At 38.1% G+C, this 19,012-nt stretch overlaps 1 protein-coding gene across 2 annotated transcripts in view; it reads left to right on the forward strand.

The window, feature by feature from the left end:
* Nucleotides 1-19,012, forward strand: part of LOC138325961 (post-GPI attachment to proteins factor 6-like) — a 65,562-nt gene that overhangs the window by 13,749 nt on the left and 32,801 nt on the right. For both annotated transcript variants that reach the window (XM_069271996.1, XM_069271997.1), the window contains exons 3-8: nt 4,619-4,823; nt 5,353-5,489; nt 6,163-6,449; nt 9,186-9,628; nt 12,345-12,553; nt 13,113-13,264. In XM_069271996.1, the coding sequence (XP_069128097.1) occupies nt 4,619-4,823; nt 5,353-5,489; nt 6,163-6,449; nt 9,186-9,628; nt 12,345-12,553; nt 13,113-13,264 (1,433 nt within the window). The remainder of the gene's footprint in view (nt 1-4,618; nt 4,824-5,352; nt 5,490-6,162; nt 6,450-9,185; nt 9,629-12,344; nt 12,554-13,112; nt 13,265-19,012) is intronic.

Raw genomic sequence — 19,012 nt, forward strand, 5'->3', positions numbered from 1 at the left:
GACCGATTAGTCAACAAGATGGCCGCCAGGCCGCCATCTTGGATTTTGATAGTTAAAGTTTGTTACCGCTATTTCTCAGAAAGTACTGGAGGGATCTCTCTGAAATCCTATATGTAGGTTCCCTTGGGGGCCCTATAGTTGTGCATATTGCATTTTGGGACCGATCGGTCAACAAGATGGCCGCCAGGCCGCCATCTTGGATTTTGATAGTTAAAGTTTGTTACCGCTATTTCTCAGAAAGTACTGGAGGGATCTCTCTGAAATCCTATATGTAGATTCCCTCGGGGCCCTAGTTGTGCATATTGCATTTTGGGACCGATCGGTCAACAAGATGGCCACCAGGCCGCCATCTTGGATTTTGATAGTTAAAGTTTGTTACCACTATTTCTCATAAAGGACTGAAGGGATCGTTCTCAAATTTCAAATGTAGGTTCCCCTAGGGCCTTTGTTGTGCTTATTGCATTTTCGGATTGCTCAGTCAACAAGATGGCCGCCAGGCCACTATCTTGGAGTTTGACAATTGAAGTTTGTTACCGCTATTTCTCAGAATTAAAGTACTGAATAGATCTCTCTCAAATTTTATATGTAAGTTCCCCTAGGACCTTAGTTGTGCATATTGCATAGTTCGGACTTATCTGTCAACAAGATGGCCGACAGGTAACCATCTTGGATTTTGATAATTGAAGTTTGTTATATATCTCAGAAAATAGGATCTTTCTCAAATTTCATATGTAGTTATATGTAGTAAAAGTTTGAAAAGCAGAGAAAAGATCCCTCTTTCCATTGTCAGACGTAGATCATTCTTTGGTGGGCACCAAGACCCCTCTGGGATCTCTTGTTCTGTTTCTGTTGCGTTGTATTTGCAGTACTTTGAGTACTTTGATTTCCTGGTTATAAAATGTTTTATTAAAATTGTCTTTTATTTACACAATATTCAAAACACATTGGTCAACTGAATTTGAAAAAGAGGTCCACTGTATCGTCAATATGTATCATGTATTGTTTCAGTGTATTGTCAATACGTATCGTATCGTTTTAGACCTTCAAATACCAAGCCCTATACTTACAATGTAAAAATGTGAAATGAAATTGTAGACTACATTAACTTGACTTTCTGACCATATCTACTCAATTCACTGCACTGTAGATGTAAATGTAAATTTTTGGCAGTACTGTAAAAAATCATTTTCAGCTCTTATTTGTACTTTTAAAAATAAAAGTAAGATTAAAACCTATGCATTGAAAGTATTGTAATTCTCAAAATGTTGGTAACTTTTGGTGGTGCACGAACAAAATATTAATTAAAAGCTCTTATGGATTCGTGAGTATGAAAAATATGACACATATAACTTTTAGCTACAGATGATCACATGTACAATTAAAGAGATTGTTGCTAGGCAGGTTTTGCTGCAGGGTTTGACTGGCCATTGCTAGGATTTGGCTGTAGTACTGGCTAGTCTTAGCTATGTTAGATGAAGGGTTAAGATATCCTTATTCTCCATGGAGCTGTGAACACATCTTTAGCTTATAAAAAAAAAAGCTAATAATACTCTCTGAAACCTGTGATGGTACACCAAATCATTATAGATATATTGCCGTCATTCAAGGAGAAACTAGCTTACACAACATGGGTACGACATGTATCAGGACAATTTTATTGAATAAACGTAATGCAGTAAAAACAAAACCTTAGTATCATTCCTCAGCCCATGAGTGAGTAATCTGGATATTTTACCATATCCTCCCCAACGGATGATCAGAATCAATAATTTCTAGCAGAAAATTAAACAGGTCATGCTAGACTTGCCTGGTAAGGATTGTGTATTGATCTGATATATGTCTGTGTTCCATGTGTTTTATTGTTCTGGTGGACCATTATAGTAGGCCTGTGGTAGTTCACCATGGAATATATATAGCATCACACACAAGACAGCTCTCAAACTAATACTGCTTTATACTTTTCTTGTCAGAATGTCTGCTTGGGCTGGATCAAAACTTATAATTACCACACATGTGGGGAATCTGATGTTACAGACTTACAAATCACATCACTTTCTTCCAATCTCCTTAAAACCTTCAGTTTATGCTTACACTTCATAGTGTATGTGTATCGAAGATATATGGTTTTAATAAGATTGACTTTATTCCTGTGTATAGTAGATAAAGTTTTCAGACAGTTTCTGTTAACTACAAATACAATATAATACTCTGTTGGCAATACAGGACAGACAAATTTGTCTACTGATGTAGTTTATACAATTGACAATAAACCATTATACTCTACCAAACACTGTGGCCCCATTGTGGCCCACCCCCTTGCCTTCCATTCCTTTTCCTTTTTAGCTCACCTGGTCCGAAGGACCGAGGTGAGCTTATGGGATACCGCAGCGTCCGGCGTCCGGCGTCGTCCGGCGTCCGTCAACAATCGACTTCTTCTCCATAACCGCTGGTCGGATTTCAACAAAATTTGACTGGTAGTGTCCTTATGGGCTACTAACTGAAAATTGTACAAATGATGGGGCTGATCCCCCGGGGGCCTGAGGGGCGGGGCCAAAAGGGGTCAATTTGGCTATTTCCATATAAACGACTTCTTCTCTGAAACCAAGCATGGGATAGCACCCATAATGCAATGGTAACATCCTTATAGGGTGGGGATTCAAAATTGTACAAATGATGGGGCTTACCCCCGGGGGTCTGAGGGGCGGGGTCACATGGGGTCAATTTGGCTATTTCCATAAAAACGACTTCTTCTCTGAAACCAAGCTTGGGATAACACCCATAATGCAATGGAAGCATCCTTATAGGGTGGGGATTCAAAATTGTACAAATGATGGGGCTGACCTCCCGGGGGCCTGAGGGGCGGGGTCAAAAGGGGCCAATTTGGCTATTTCCATATAAACGACTTCTTCTCTGAAACTAAGCGTGGTATAGCACCCATAATGCAATGGTAGCATCCTTATAGGGTGGGGATTCTAAATTGTGCAAATGATGGGGCTGACCCCCGGGGCCTGAGGGGCGGGGTCAAAAGGGGCCAATTTGGCTATTTCCATATAAATGACTTCTTCTCTGCAACTAAGCATTGTATAGCACCCATAATGCAATGGTAGCATCCTTATAGGGTGGGGATTCCAAATTGTGCAAATGATAGGGCTGACCCCCGGGTGCCTGAGGGGCGGGGTCAAAGTGGTCAATTTCCATATAAATGACTTTTTCTCTGCAACTTAACATGGGATTGCGCTCATAATGCAATGGTCACATCCTTATAGGGTTTGGATTCAAAATTTTGCAAATGATGGGGCTGATCCCCCGGGGGCCTGAAGGGTGGGGTCAAAAGGGGTTAATTTAGCTATTTCCATATAAACGACTTCTTCTCTGCAACTAAGAATGGAAGAGCACTTATAATGCAATGGTAGCATCTTTATAGGGTTGGGATTTGAAATTGTACAAATGTTAGGGCTGACCCCCGGGGCCTTAGACGGCAATAGATGCGAGGTCAAAAAGGTCAATTAGGCTACTACTTTCATATAAATTACTTTTTCTCTGAACCTATGTATTGGATAGCATATTTGTATGGTATCAATAGCATCATTGTATGGTTGTGATTCAAAATTAAACTTTGGGAGTCAAGTTTGCTTATTTTTCTAATTGTCAGAGTCTTGTGATAATTACTAACAAAAAACCAGGTGAGCGATACAGGCCCTCTGGGCCTCTTGTTTCTGACTGCATGAAATCAAATATTGTCCTTGTCATTAACAGATGAGGCAGTACGTCATATGTCGCTGATTTAAGAAGTAATTTCATATGAACATGTCATGTTGAAATAAAATAAAAAATGCCATTCATACACCAGGGAACGACAAAAACTAACAATTATTTCCTAAATTTACATTTTGACCTGTTTTCCATAAACAATACCTTTAATCACAATGAGATATTTATTTGATACAATACATATACCATTGGGACAGCCTGGGGACTGATTGAATAATGTAACCGCTGATCCAGATTTCCTAGTGTTGAATTTCGGAAGCTCAACACAAAAACAATTCTACAATGACTTCATTTTTTTATCCAGTGTTCATGTGATATTGGTTATTTATATGTACATTGAAAATATATTCATTAAATTAGTATCTATGGGAATGAGCTAATTTACAACATTTGAAATTAGGACATGAAATGTATGTGTTTGCTGAATCAGTGCTACAAGTCAGAATGATGCTCATACAAAAATCAACGTCAAATTTTGATGGTATTAAAAGGTATATAGCAAACCATACACCATAAATGTAAATATAAAATGATGAATTATTCTATAAGATATATGGTAGCAATGTTTAACTTAACATTATATGTGCCATATTTTTCATACTCATGAATCAAGAAGAGCTTTAAATATGTTATTCACCACTAAAACTTACGAACATTTTGAGAATTGCAATATCTACAATGCATAAATAATTAATGAAAATGATTTTGCCAGTGAACTGCCAAAAATCAGTTGTTATAATAGATGTGGTCAGACAATAAAGCCAAGGTCAATCCTCATAAGAATATAGCAAGGGGGATAACTCTTATACACATACATAAAATGTCCTTTTCATTCCTTTCCTTACAGATATTTCCAGCATGGTGGCTACCCATTAGTAAGCCCATACAATGCATCTTACCCAGCAGACTTTTACTTAAATCGATCTGACCTCCATTTTGTGGAGGTCAGAACCAACAACCTGTCTCACCCTCATCATGTGATAAGTCCAAAACCCGGGACATGGTTTGTAGCTGCCTTTCTGCCAAAGACACAGGAAAAAATTACACAAAAGGTGAGAGATATAAAGGATAACAAGTCATGCCTCAAAACAAATACAATCATATACTGTTAACCTTGTTTGTTGACTCAAGCTTGTGCAATTAGATAATGGAATTGATTTTGAAGGATTTTGTTGGTTTTGATCAGAACTTTTCTCTGATCTCACCTCATCAAAATATCTGTAAAGCTTGGAATTTTTTTCATGGCTCTTAATGTATTGGGTGTGAGATAAAACTGTTTTACTGTATTTGAAAGTTACAGAAGGGAAAAGAAATATATGTGACTTGAGCATTATAATCCGGATCGTGTGGCCTCAGTTTTGTTCTTAAAATAATCATAATTGCTTAACATGCGATGTAAATAGACATTACAGCAGATTTTGTATTGTATTGTTCACATGAAGCATATCCGTACATCATGTATACATTTATATGTGTTGATTATACAGTCATTGTACACAATACACAGAGAAAAAAATAAATAAAAGCTACATTTGAAGATGATTGCCTGATTTATTAATGTGTACTTTTTGTTTGTTTCAGGGTTTAAATGGAAAAACATGTAGTTACGGCATGGGAATACGATTTATTAATCGTGTTCTGAGTAACATTGAAGATTTATCAATGAGCAAGCACACTAAAGTTTCAATTCAGTCACCAGCCCTATTTACTATACTAAGGTACTAATCAGTTCTTACTCTCTTCTTATACTGTATTTACCAAATCATTTTTGTGGCATCAACATTTTGCATTTTCATTATGAACAACATACAAAGCATATAGGGTTCTTTACCTGAGTGTGACGCTTTTGTGACAATTTATTTTTATGATTTTTTAATGCCCCCAGAATAACTGAAATGTAAGAAGTAAAAAGTTGATTTACAGTAAATGTATTGTTAAATGGCTATAGGTTTCTCCGACTGTCTTGCATTACATTTTCCATGTATTATCGTCTGTTTTTATCTGTTTTGAATTAATGCAGAAATATTTTTTCATATTTTTCCTGTGAAAATACTAATGTTAAATTGTGTATTCCGTCTTTACATATTACAGTTATCTCCCTTGGGGGTAGATATCCATTGTGACGTCATTTATTATCTTGTGATGTCATTGCTTTGTGAGTCTTAGCTTTGTAAGTGAAACTCACATCATTTTCTCTGATAAGTATGACGCTGTGCTCTAAACATGACGTCACAATCTATACCTTCTTGCAAGGAAATATGCAAATACGGAATATCCATGTTACTAAGGTTTAAATTGTGTATATCATTAACACTTATTAATGTAAACATTTGTGTAAACTTATGTGGACCATTACACATATTAATGTAAACTTTTGTGTTTTATTAACAGATTCCTGCCACCAGATGTCACCACAGGATATACACTGTATCTCAGCCATTGTATGGTGGACAATGTCAATGTCACTGTGTGTCCGGTCAAGATCACTGTGGCCTCGGAGCACCTGCCGGACTATTGGTCTGACACTGACCTCTCTGTGGACTGTCGCGAGCAGACTGAGGGCTGTCAAATCGCTGTGGACAGACTGGTGGCTAATGAACATAATTATGTACGAATAGATGTACCAGACAATGTTACAGCCTCCCTGGTTGAGTTTCATGTCAGCTTCTCATTGCTACGTAAGTCTGTTTGATCATTGTAATATGGATTACTAACATTAAACAGAAACAAGGGTTGCTTATACAGTAAACTACACAGTTCACAAAGTCAGATATAAAGAGATGTATCACGTTTTACATAGGCTTGAAAACCCCCAAGCCAAGCTTCTTTATAATCTTTTGTAATGTAATCTTGTATTTATGAAATCACAATGTACAACACGCTGCTTTGTACGAAGTGTTCTGAGATACTCCAGGAGAAATATACCTGTTTTTAGGTCATCTGACCCGAAGGGTCAGGATGACCTATAGTCATCATGTTTCGTCCGTCGTCGTCCGCCGTCCGCCGTGCGCCGTGCGCCGTGCGCCGTCCGCCGTGCGCCGTGCGTTAACTTTTCACATTTTGAACTTCTTCTCAAGTTCTACCGGTGCGATTTGGCTGAAACTTGCATGAAATGATCCTGACATGGTCCCGACAAAGTGTTGTTATTTTTCGGGTCGATCCGAAATCCAAGATGGCCGCCACAGCCGCCATCTTGAAAACACATTTTGAACTTCTTCTCAAGTTCTACCGGTGCGATTTGGCTGAAACTTGCATGAAATGATCCTGACATGGTCCCGACAAAGTGTTGTTATTTTTCGGGTCGATCCGAAATCCAAGATGGCCGCCACAGCCGCCATCTTGAAAACACATTTTGAACTTCTTCTCAAGTTCTACCGGTGCGATTTGGCTGAAACTTGCATGAAATGATCCTGACATGGTCCCGACAAAGTGTTTGTTTTTTTTCGGGTCGATCCGAAATCCAAGATGGCCGCCACAGCCGCCATCTTGAAAACACATTTTGAACTTCTTCTCAAGTTCTACCGGTGCGATTTGGCTGAAACTTGCGTGAAATGATCCTGACATGGTCCCGACAAAGTGTTGTTATTTTTCGGGTCGATCCGAAATCCAAGATGGCCGCCACAGCCGCCATCTTGAAAACACATTTTAAACTTCTTCTCGAGTTCTACCGGTGCGATTTGGCTGAAACTTGAGTGAAATGATCCTGACATGGTCCCGACAAAGTGTTGTTATTTTTCGGGTTGATCCAAAATCCAAGATGGCCACCACAGCCGCCATCTTGAAAACACATTTTGAACTTCTTCTCAAGTTCTACCGGTGCGATTTGGCTGAAACTTGCATGAAATGATCCTGACATGGTCCCGACAAAGTGTTGTTATTTTTCGGGTCGATCCGAAATCCAAGATGGCCGCCACAACCGCCATCTTGAAAACACATTTTGAACTTCTTCTCAAGTTCTACCGGTGCGATTTGGCTGAAACTTGCATGAAATGATCCTGACATGGTCCCGACAAAGTGTTGTTATTTTTCGGGTTGATCCAAAATCCAAGATGGCCGCCACAGCCGCCATCTTGAAAACACATTTTGAACTTCTTCTCAAGTTCTACCGGTGCGATTTGGCTGAAACTTGAGTGAAATGATCCTGACATGGTCCCGACAAAGTGTTGTTATTTTTCGGGTTGATCCAAAATCCAAGATGGCCGCCACAGCCGCCATCTTGAAAACACATTTTGAACTTCTTCTCAAGTTCTGCCGGTGCGATTTGGCTGAAACTTGCATGAAATGATCCTGATATGGTCCAGACAAAGTATTGTTACATCTAGATCTGGTTGATCCCAAATCGAAGATGACTACCATGACACTATATATATCTAATTAATTTCCTATATGTTAAGGCCCTTGGGCCTCTTGTTTGAAATAAAATTTGTTGAAAGAAATTGAAAATGATCCTGACATGGTCCTGACAAAGGGACACCATATATAATTAATTTTACTATGGCCAAGGTAGTCAGATGACCGTTAAGGCCCTTTGGGCCTCTTGTTACAGGTACTTCTCAATTCTCAGAAGCCATTTATTGACTTGAATAACAACTTTTCTGATAAATGTTCATTCTTCTGCGATTGCATCATAGTCGTTGTAGTTACTTTCTATCTACCTATATAATATATTAGAGCAAAGTTGATCAAATTGAGAAAATTTTATAGTTTTATAATGATGAAAATGAAAGTTTTCTATTACACATGGTAGATGGCACGGAGTAGTAACTTAGATTACAAGCTTATTTTGACAAAAGCTTCTGGTAGGACTACATGAAGTGGGTTTCTATGAACTGTTTTGATGGTTCGACTGACTTCTTGAAATCCGGAGTTTATTTCATCGGGGTATAAGCAGATTCACATATTTTTTAATAACCTGATGAAATTAAAAAATAGTGACATCAATGCTTATAATTAATTTTATTATCTATTTGATAAAATGAAGTATGTTTCAATGTACCATTCTAATGATTATTCAAGTGATTCTTTTTCCGAATCAATATGCGATGTCAATGTCGCTATTGTGAGGTCTGGATAACGTGAGGTTTTTGTGCCATTCTCGGATTTTTTTTAGTGGTATGCAAAAACGAATTTGCCAATCAGAAAACCAGATTTGGTATGAAAACGAAGAAAAATTAATTATCAAAAAATGACAATATTAAAGTATCTCAAGGTAGTGTGGAATTAACAGTGCTTAAAAAGTGTAGTAGATTCTCACAGCTCGGAGGGTATTGCCACAATTGTACTGTCAGCTGTATCTGTGTAAACGTTTATTGGAATGCTACAGATATCTCTTTGTGTATCAATAAGAAGGTTATCTTTTAAGTGATTATTGCTATTGGTTAAACACTCATATTGAAGTTTAAATTAATTTTCAGGATGTCAGCTTATGTACAAACTAGAAGCAAAGATGAAGCGACGACACCAAATTCTTCACACTCCAGATTCCATCAAACATGTGATCAGTATGCAAAACAGTAACAGTTCAAGTGATATGGATGGTATTTTACGGTTTATATCGGTCAAGTCGAACGATTCAGAGAGCCTCCTGAACTACTCTATAACAACTGAAGGGAATGAGACGAGATCCCTGAAGGCACACGAAGCCTGTCTCATCCTGCCATCACTGGGAACCCTTCGTCTGGCCTCCGAGGACTTTGCCTCACTGTTCGTGTTTCCTGATGCAATGATGTACCCACAGCCAAACAATAAGATTTTTGTCCCTGACAATCTTGTCATTCTGACGCACTATAACATCTTCTCTATGCAGGACTCGGGAAGCACGCTCAAGGTTGAGTTGGAGATGGTGAAAGATCAGACGGTATTTATCCTCTCATGTTTCTAAATAGAGGATCTTACATGAGTGGCTATCTTATATGAAATGAAATATGAAATATATTAAACAAGTTCAAGAGTTTGATATGCCAGCTGAGTGACATATCAAATTATTTGATGAGTTAAATAAGTTTCATATATGTTATATATCCATGAGTGTAAGATTCTATTTATCAAAATTTAAAGTTCCAATATCGGTATCTGTCTTATTTTTTCCATGATTTAGAAGAATGTTGGAAAAAAAATCCAGTTGTAGATCATGCAGAGACAGGGCTAAATCAAAGTCAAGATGAGCGATAATGATTTGGAAACTTTTTATAAAAATCAAATAAATATTGAACATCCCTAGGTGGGTCTCATTTAGTGAAACAAGCTGAAGTTAGCTGACATTGTAACGTCGTTGCCGAGAAGGTCATGTGACTACCGTAACTATATAACGTGTGCCCTAACTCCTCCGAGAACGGGTCATGAAATTTCTGTCTTCTGTTCGGCAATAATCGTAACTTCTATGGTGACCAGTTTAAACTGAAGGCATGTTTTACAAGTATCCACTTTCAACAACCGCTGTGCCAAAGTTATTAAGAAATCATTATAAATATTTTTTGATATCACCTAATTTCAACTACATCTACAAATACTAACAATGTTTGGGTCGAATCTAACTTGACTTTTTGTTGATAGTTACATACAGTGTGGCTTTAATGCCACATTATATCTCAATTATATGATTATTTTTACCTATGACATAATAATGTTATTATACATGTGTTAAACTAAATTGATAACATGGCCGTATATGACATGGCTTCACGATTCCGGGTCAATTATGGTATGTGATAAAACATTTAATGAAAATTGCATAAAGCATTTCTTGTTTCCTTTCTATTATCAGAGTTATTTCATTATTTTATAAAAGATTTCTGTTTAGTTCATACATATTAACGGATCAATGGAAAGCACAAAAACAATCAACATTGAAACACAGTGAACATGATGAATGTTATGTACAACACTAGGGAACATTATTTTGTGCATCATTTTAATCCAGCTGCACCATCAAATGTGATATTGCCTATGACCTAATTACCTAAATATCTCATCACAACATTGAAACTTAAACTAAGGACATTAAAAACACCTGTTAAAACCTAGTTAAACATATAAACGTTATGTTACAGGTCCCTGACCAGGATGTATTAAGTGGGTTTGTATCAGCTACAAAATACAATGTGTACAGTCGAAACTTGTTATCTCAAAATTCAAAGGACCAACAAAGATAATTTGACTCATCCAGAATTTTACTCAAAAGGAATGTCATTAGGTTTGATTAGAACATGGTATTCAACAGTCCTTATAGATCTAATGACTATTACCACCAGGTACATGTTATTACTGTGATCAGCATATTATCGTGATTTTTCAAGTACATTGTAATAAGGTTTGTATATAATTATTTTGGTTAAATTTTTTTGGATGTTTTTAAATTTTTTTTTAAGATGCATAAAAAAACTTTAATTACGATAATATGATCATCACGATAATAGGCATGCACCCTGATTTCCTGTAAGTGGTATACTAACTTCAGCGGTTCCTACAACAAACTTATGTAGTACAATGTACGTTATAAATAAAGGGATGTTAAATTAATACGAAAATATACACACACATAACAATCATGCAGGTGAATTTCAATTGTTTGTATATACTGTATTGATTTTATTTTAATTTGAAATTTTGACTGAAATAAAATTTGAAATAGCGACTATATTTTTTGCTGAATATCCGTTCTAGGGACCAGGAATTGACTTTGACGCAACCAGAGTTTCAAGACATCAAATCTTAAAATACATATACAAAGAAGGGAAAAAAACAGGACTTCAAAATTAATTTGACTCAGCCAGAATTTCGAGTCAAGCGATTTTGAGAAAACGAGTTTAAACTATAATAACAATATCTTGTTTTAATCCCTAACTAGTATGCTGTGGTGTCAATTGTTTTGATAATGATGCTTTATAATAATGTTAGGTTGTAGGCCCCTAACAAAGATACTGTGACACCAATATTTTGTTGTAGGCCCGTAACAAAGATACTGTGATACCAATATTTTGTTGTAGGCCCGTAACAAAGATACTGTGATACCAATATTTTGTTGTAGGCCCGTAACAAAGATACTGTGATACCAATATTTTGTTGTAAGCCCCTAACAAAGATACTGTGACACCAATATTTTGTTGTAGGCCCGTAACAAAGATACTGTGATACCAATATTTTGTTGTAAGCCCCTAACAAATATACTGTAATACCAATATTTTGTTTTAGGCCCCTAACAAAGATACTGTGATACCAATATTTTGTTGTAAGCCCCTAACAAAGATACTGTGACACCAATATTTTGTTGTAGGCCCCTAACAAAGATACTGTGACACCAATATTTTGTTGTAGGCCCCTAACAAAGATACTGTGATAACAATATTTTGTTGTAGGCCCCAGACCAGATATTGTGTATGATGGACATTGGTAACAATATTTTGTTGTAGGCCCCAGACCAGGATATTTTGTATGATGGACATTGATAACAATATTTTATTGTAGGCCCCAGACCAGGATATTTTGTATGATGGACATTGATAACAATATTTTGTTGTAGGCCCCAGACCAGGATATTATGTATGATGGACATTGATAACAATATTTTGTTGTAGGCCCCAGACCAGGATGCTGTAGTATGGGTTTGCATGATAAAGAATGTTATACCAGGGAAACACCTCATTGACGAGTGTGAGGGAGGGATCAAGTTGTCTGTTAATTCATCTATCCATGGTCCGAAGATGAAGGACAAAGTATATGTACCCTACCCTGAGGAGGGACGCTGGTACTTTGGTCTTCACAGTATGTGCTTCAACAAAAACAAGTGAGTATTTTGAGAGGTGTTAATGGATTATGTAGTTATCAGATGAAATTCTTAAAAAAATGATGTGTTACCTACCATACCAAATGGGATTTTTCCATTACTTTCCAAACACAATAGGATCTCCATCCTCGATAGTCCAGGGGTAACTATCACTTATCACTGTCATTATATATCTACAGGTGAACTATGTCAATGTAATACTGAAAGCATTTGAGGAAAAACTGATCAATCACAGGTCTACAGAGACTTCCTTTGGAGACTCACTGAGAGTGATACCCAACTTCAAATCACACAGTTCACCGATATTTGATTTTTTGGTGTACATCAAAGGACCAAACTACATATCTCGTCTGTTATGGCACACAGAGCCCCCAGTTTTGCTATGACATAGTACAGGGGTGGTTATAACAACAGTGATAGTAACCAGGAGTATTGAGGGTGTAGGATCTTGATCCCTTTCACCAGAGCAAATAGCAGTGATTAGTATTAGTTAAATACTTTTGGTTTAATAACATTCACAGTAAATTAAAATGTTCTTACATTTGTTTTATTTCATTAGAACGATGAGCCCTGAGGCATGTAACCAGCTGCCGATGATTTCTTTACTGACTTTTACATCGCGCTGTGTGGATGAAGAGTGTGGTACTTTTGGCCAGTGTCAGGAATACATCAGTGGTCTTCATGTCTTCAGTGCTTGTTCCTGTTATGCAGGTTATTATATCCCTTATACTGATTATCTCCCTTTACAGTCTCTCATTTCCTTGATTATCTTCATCATAGTTTATCTTGTTATCCCCCGCGAAAGGCGTTTGCAGGTGGAAATTGTTTTTGGCTCTGTCCGTTCATCAAAGATCCTTTTTTAAGGGCTATAACTCAAAATTCGTCCAACACACTCCTTGAAACTTTCTGTATACGTCAGACAAGTGCCCTAGTTGTGGCTTTTGGTATTGCCGACCTTCCGGTTTGGGAATTTTTTCCGTTACCATGGAAACTTGGTCAAAAATACCAAATTACTAATTCCTATTCTTTCCGGACTATAACTCTAAAACCATTCAAGGCATCTCCATGAAACTTTCTGAATATATCAGACAAGTGCCCTAGTTGTGCCTTTTGCTTTTGCTACCATTTTTGGATTTTTTTCTGTTACCATCGAAAAGTCAAACTTGGTCAAATATACCAAATTACTGTTTCTTTTTCTTTCCGGACAATAACTCCAAAACCATTCAACGCAGCTCGATGAAACTTTCTGTATACATCAGACGAGTACTTTAGTTGTGCCTTTTGCTGTTGTGGACCTTCAATTTTTGGAATTTTTTCTGTTTTTTTTTTTAGCACACCATCATCAGATGGTGGGCTATTCAAATCACCCTGCGTCCGTGGTCCGTTGTCCTGCATCTGTCGTCCGTCGTCCGTTGTCCGTCTGTAAACAATGCTTTATTTTTTAAAACTACTGCAGGGATTTTGTTCAAACTTCATATGGAGGGTCCCCTAGGTCCATAGTTGTGCCATACAGATTTTGTGGCTGATCGGAAAAACAAGATGGCTGCCAGGCAGCCATCTTTGATTTTGGCAGTTGAAGTTTGTTATCGATATTGCTTGAGAACTTCTGAAGGGATTTTGTTCAAACTTCACATGGAGGGTACCCTTGGTCCCTAGTTGTGCCATACAGATTTTGAGGCTGATCGGAAAAACAAGATGGCAGCCAGACAGCCATCTTTGATTTTTGCAGTTGAAGTTTGTCTTCGATATTTCTTGAGAACTACTGAAGGGATTTTGTTCAAACTTCACCTGAAGGGTACCCTTGGTCCCTAGTTGTGCCACACAGATTTTGAGGCCATCTTGGATTGTGATAGTTAAGATTTGATATCACTATTTCTCAAAAAGTGCAGAAGGGATCTGTCTCAAATTTCATATGTAGGTTCCCCTAGGGACCTAGTTCTGCATATTGCATTTTGGGACCAATCGGTCAACAAGATGGCCGCCAGGCAGCCATCATGGATTTTGTTATTTAAAGTTTGTTATCGCTATTTCTCAGAAAGTACCGAAGGGATCTGTCTCAAAAGTCATATATAGGTTCCCACAAGGCCCTAGTTGTGCATATTGTGATTTGGGACCGACCTGTCAACAAGGTTGCTGCAAGGCAGCCATCTTTGATTTTGATATTCAAAGTTTGTTATCTCTATTTCTCAGAAAGTATTGAATGGATTTTTCTCAAATTTCACATGTAGGTTCCCCTAGGGCCCTAGTTGTGCATATTGTGATTTGGGACCGATTGATCAACAAGATGGTCACCAAGGAGCCATCTTGGATTTTGATAGTTGAAGTTTGTTACTGCTATTTCTTGAAAGGTACTGAAGCAATCTGTTTCAAATTTTATGTGTAGTTCCTTTGTCAGATATAGATCATTCTTTGGTGGGCGCCAAGATCCCTCTGGGATCAGATGGTGGGCTATTCAAATCACCTTTCGTCCGTGGTCTGTCGTCCTTCCGTCCGTCCGTCCGTCCGTTAACAATTCTTGCTATTTCTCAGAAAGTACAGAAGGGATCTTTCTCAAATTTCATATGTAGGTTCCCCTAGGACCCTAGTTGTACATATTGCATTTGGGACCGATTGGTCAACAAGATGGCCGACAGGCGGCCATCTTGGATTTTGATAGTTAAAGTTTGTTATCACTATTTCTCAAAAAGTGCTGAAGGGATATTTCTAAAATTTCATATATAGATTCCCCTTGGACCCTAGTTGTGCATATTGTATTTTGGGGCCGACCGGTGAACAAAATGGCCGACAAGCGGCCATCTTGGATTTTGATAGTTAAAGTTTGTTACCGCTATTTCTCAAAAAGTACTGAAGGAATCTTTCTCAAATTTCATATATAGGTTCCCCTAGGGCCTTTGTTGTGCATGCTGCATTTTGGGACCGATCGGTGAACAAAATGGCCAACAAGCGGCCATCTTGGATTTTGATAGTTAAAGTTTGTTACCGCTATTTCTCAAAAAGTACTGAAGGGATCTTTCTCAAATTTCAAATACAGGTTCCCCTAGGTCCCTAGTTGTGCATATTGCATTTTGGGACCGATCGGTGAACAAGATGACCAACCGATGGCCATCTTGGATTTTGATAGTTAAAGTTTGTTACCGCTATTTCTCAAAAAGTACTAAAGGGATCTTTCTCAAATTTCATATATAGGTTCCCCTAGGGCCCTAGTTGTGCATGTTGCATTTTGGGACTGATCGGTGAACAAGATGGCCGACAGGCGGCCATCTTGGATTTCGATAGTTAAAGTCTGTTACCACTTTTTCTCAAAAAGTACTGAAGCGATCTTTTTCAAATTTCATATGTAGGTTCCCCTAGGACCCTAGTTATGCACATTGCATCTTGGGACCGATCGGTCAATCTTGGATTTTGATAGTTAAAGTTTGTTACCACTATTTCTCAAAAAGTGCTAAAGGGATCTTTCTCAAATTTCATATACAGGTTCCCCTAGGACCCTAGGTGTGCATATTGTATTTTTGGACCGATCGGTATACAAGATGACCGACCGACGGCCATCTTGGATTTTGATAGTTAAATTTTGTAATCGCTATTTCTCATAAAGTACTGAAGGGATCTTTCTCAAATTCCATGCATAGTTTCCCCTTGTACCCTAGTTGTACATAGTACCTTTAAGGACTGATCCATAATGCCTTTCGGGACTGATCGGTAAACAAAATGGCCAACCGGCAGCCATCTTAGATTTCATTGTTGTAGTTTGTTACCACTATTTCTTAGAAAGTACTATAGCGATCTGTCTAAATTTTAAATGTAGTGTGTTTGAAAAAGTTTGAAAAGCAGGGAAAAGATCCCTCTTTCCATTATCAGACATAGATCATTCTTTGGTGGGAGCCAAGATCCCTCTGGGATCTCTTGTTTAATTTCATACTTGCATACATTTAAAATCATACTCGAATAATTGTTACTTTGACCTTGATGTATTTGGGTTTTTATACCAACTTTGGGGAGCGGGGGATAATGCCACGCTTTGCGGCTCCTTGTTTTAATTTGATTATCTCCCTTGATAGAGATTATCTTCCTTACTGTGATTCTCTCTCTTTAAAAAATGGTTTGTTATTGTGATCCTCTTCCTTTGTAATGTCTCTCTATCTTCAATAATCAGGGCTGAAACCTCGGATAATTCCAATGTTTAAATGAGTATTAAACAGCACTCTTAGGATTAAAAGATATTGTGATGCATTAAAAAGGCAAAGTCAAAATATGTTTTTAAGTCATCTGACCGATGACCTATAGTCGTCATGTTTCGTCTGTCGTCGTCCGCCGTGTGCCATCCGCCGTCCGCCGTGCGTTAACTTTTCACATTATGAACTTATTCTCAAGTTCTACCGGTGGGATTTAGCTGAAACTTACATGAAATAATCCTGACATTGTCCTGGCAAAGTGTTGTTATTTTTCGGGTCGAACCAAAATCCAAGATGGCTGCCACAGCTGCCATCTTGAAAACAGATTTTAAACTTCTTCTCAAGTTCTACAGGTGCGATTTAGCTGAAACTTGCATGAAATGATCCTGACATGGTCTCGACCAAGTGTTGTTATTTTTCAGGTCAATCCGAAATCCAACGTGGCTGCCACAACCACCATCTTGAAAACGCATTTTGAACTTCTTCTCAAGTTCTATCAATGCGATTTTGCTGAAACTTGCATGAAATGATCCTGACATGGTCCTGACCAAGTGTAGTTATTTTTCAGGTCAATCCGAAATCCAACATGGCCGCCACAGCCGTCATCTTGAAAACACATTTTGAACTTCTTCTCAAGTTCTATTTATGCGATTTAGCTGAAACTTGCATGAAATGATTCTGACATGGTCCCGACAAAGTGTAATTATTTTTCGGGTTGATCCGAAATCCAAGATGGCCCCCACAGCTGCCATCTTGAAAACACATTTTGAACTTCTTCTCAAGTTCTACAGGTGTGATTTAGCTGAAACTTACAAGAAATTATCCTGACATGGTCCCGACCAAGTGTTGTTATTTTTTGGGTCGATTCAAAATCCAAGATGGCTGCCAGAGCCGCCATCTTGAAAACAGATTTTTAACTTCTTCTCAAGTTCTATTTATGAGATTTACTGAAACTTGCATGAAATGATCCTGACATGGTCCTGACAAAGTGTTGTTATTTTTCGGGTCAATCTGAAATCCAAGATGGCCCCCACAGCCGCCATCTTGAAAACACATTTTGAATTTCTTCTCAACTTTTACAAGGGCGATTTAGCTGAAACTTGCATGAAATGATCCTGACATGGTCCTGACAAAGTGTTGTTATTTATCGGGTCAATCTGAAATCCAAGATGGCCGCCACAGCCGCCATTTTGAAAACAGAAATTAAACTTCTTCTCAAGTTCTACCAGTGCGATTTAGCTGAAACTTACATGAAATGATCCTGACATGGTCCCGACCAAGTGTTGTTATTTTTCGGGTCGATTCGAAATCCAAGATGGCCGCAGGAGCGCCTCCTTGAAAACACATTTTGAACTTCTTCTCAAGTTCTACAGGTGCGACTTAGCTGAAACTTACATGAAATGATCCTGACATGGTCTCGACAAAGTGTTGTTATTTTTCTGGTCAATCCAAAATCCAAGATGGCTGCCACAGCCGCCATCTTGAAAATAGATACCTGTACGTTTTAGCTGAAACTTGCTTGAAATGATCCTGACATGGTCCCGACAAAGTGTTGTTATTTTTCGGGTCAATCAGAAATCCAAGATGGCCGCCACAGCTGCCATCTTGAAAACAGAATTTGATTTTCTTCTCAAGTTCAACCGGTGCGATTTGGCTAAAACTTGCATGAAAGGAATCTAACATGATCCAAACAAGGTGTTGTTATTTTTTTTGGGTCGATCCGAAATCCAAGATGGCCACCACAGCCACCATCTTGAAAACACATTGCAAGTCCTGACATGGTCCCGACAAAGTGTTGTTATTTTTCGGGTCAATCTGAAATCCAAGATGGCCGCCACGGCCGCCATCTTGAAAACAGAATTTGAACTTCTTCTCAAGTTCAACCGGTGCGATTTGGCTAAAACTTGCATGAAAGGAATCTAACATGATCCCAACAAGGTGTTGTTATTTTTCGGGTTGATCCGAAATCCAAGATGGCCACCACAGCCACCATCTTGAAAACACATTTTGAACTTCTTCTGAAGTTCTACCAGTGCGATTTGGCTGAAACTTGCATGAAAGGATCCTAACATGATCCCAACAAAGTGTTGTTATTTATCCGATCAATCTGAAATCCAAGATGGCCACCACAGCCACCATCTTGAAAACAAATTTTGAACTTCTTCTCAAGTTCTACCTGTGCGATTTAGCTGAAACTTGCATGAAAGGATCCTAACATGATCTCGACAAAGTGTTGTTATTTTCCGATCTATCTGAAATCTAAGATGGCCGCCACAGCCAACATCTT

Source organism: Argopecten irradians, chromosome 6 (assembly GCF_041381155.1).
Source record: "Argopecten irradians isolate NY chromosome 6, Ai_NY, whole genome shotgun sequence".
NCBI lineage: Eukaryota > Metazoa > Mollusca > Bivalvia > Pectinida > Pectinidae > Argopecten > Argopecten irradians.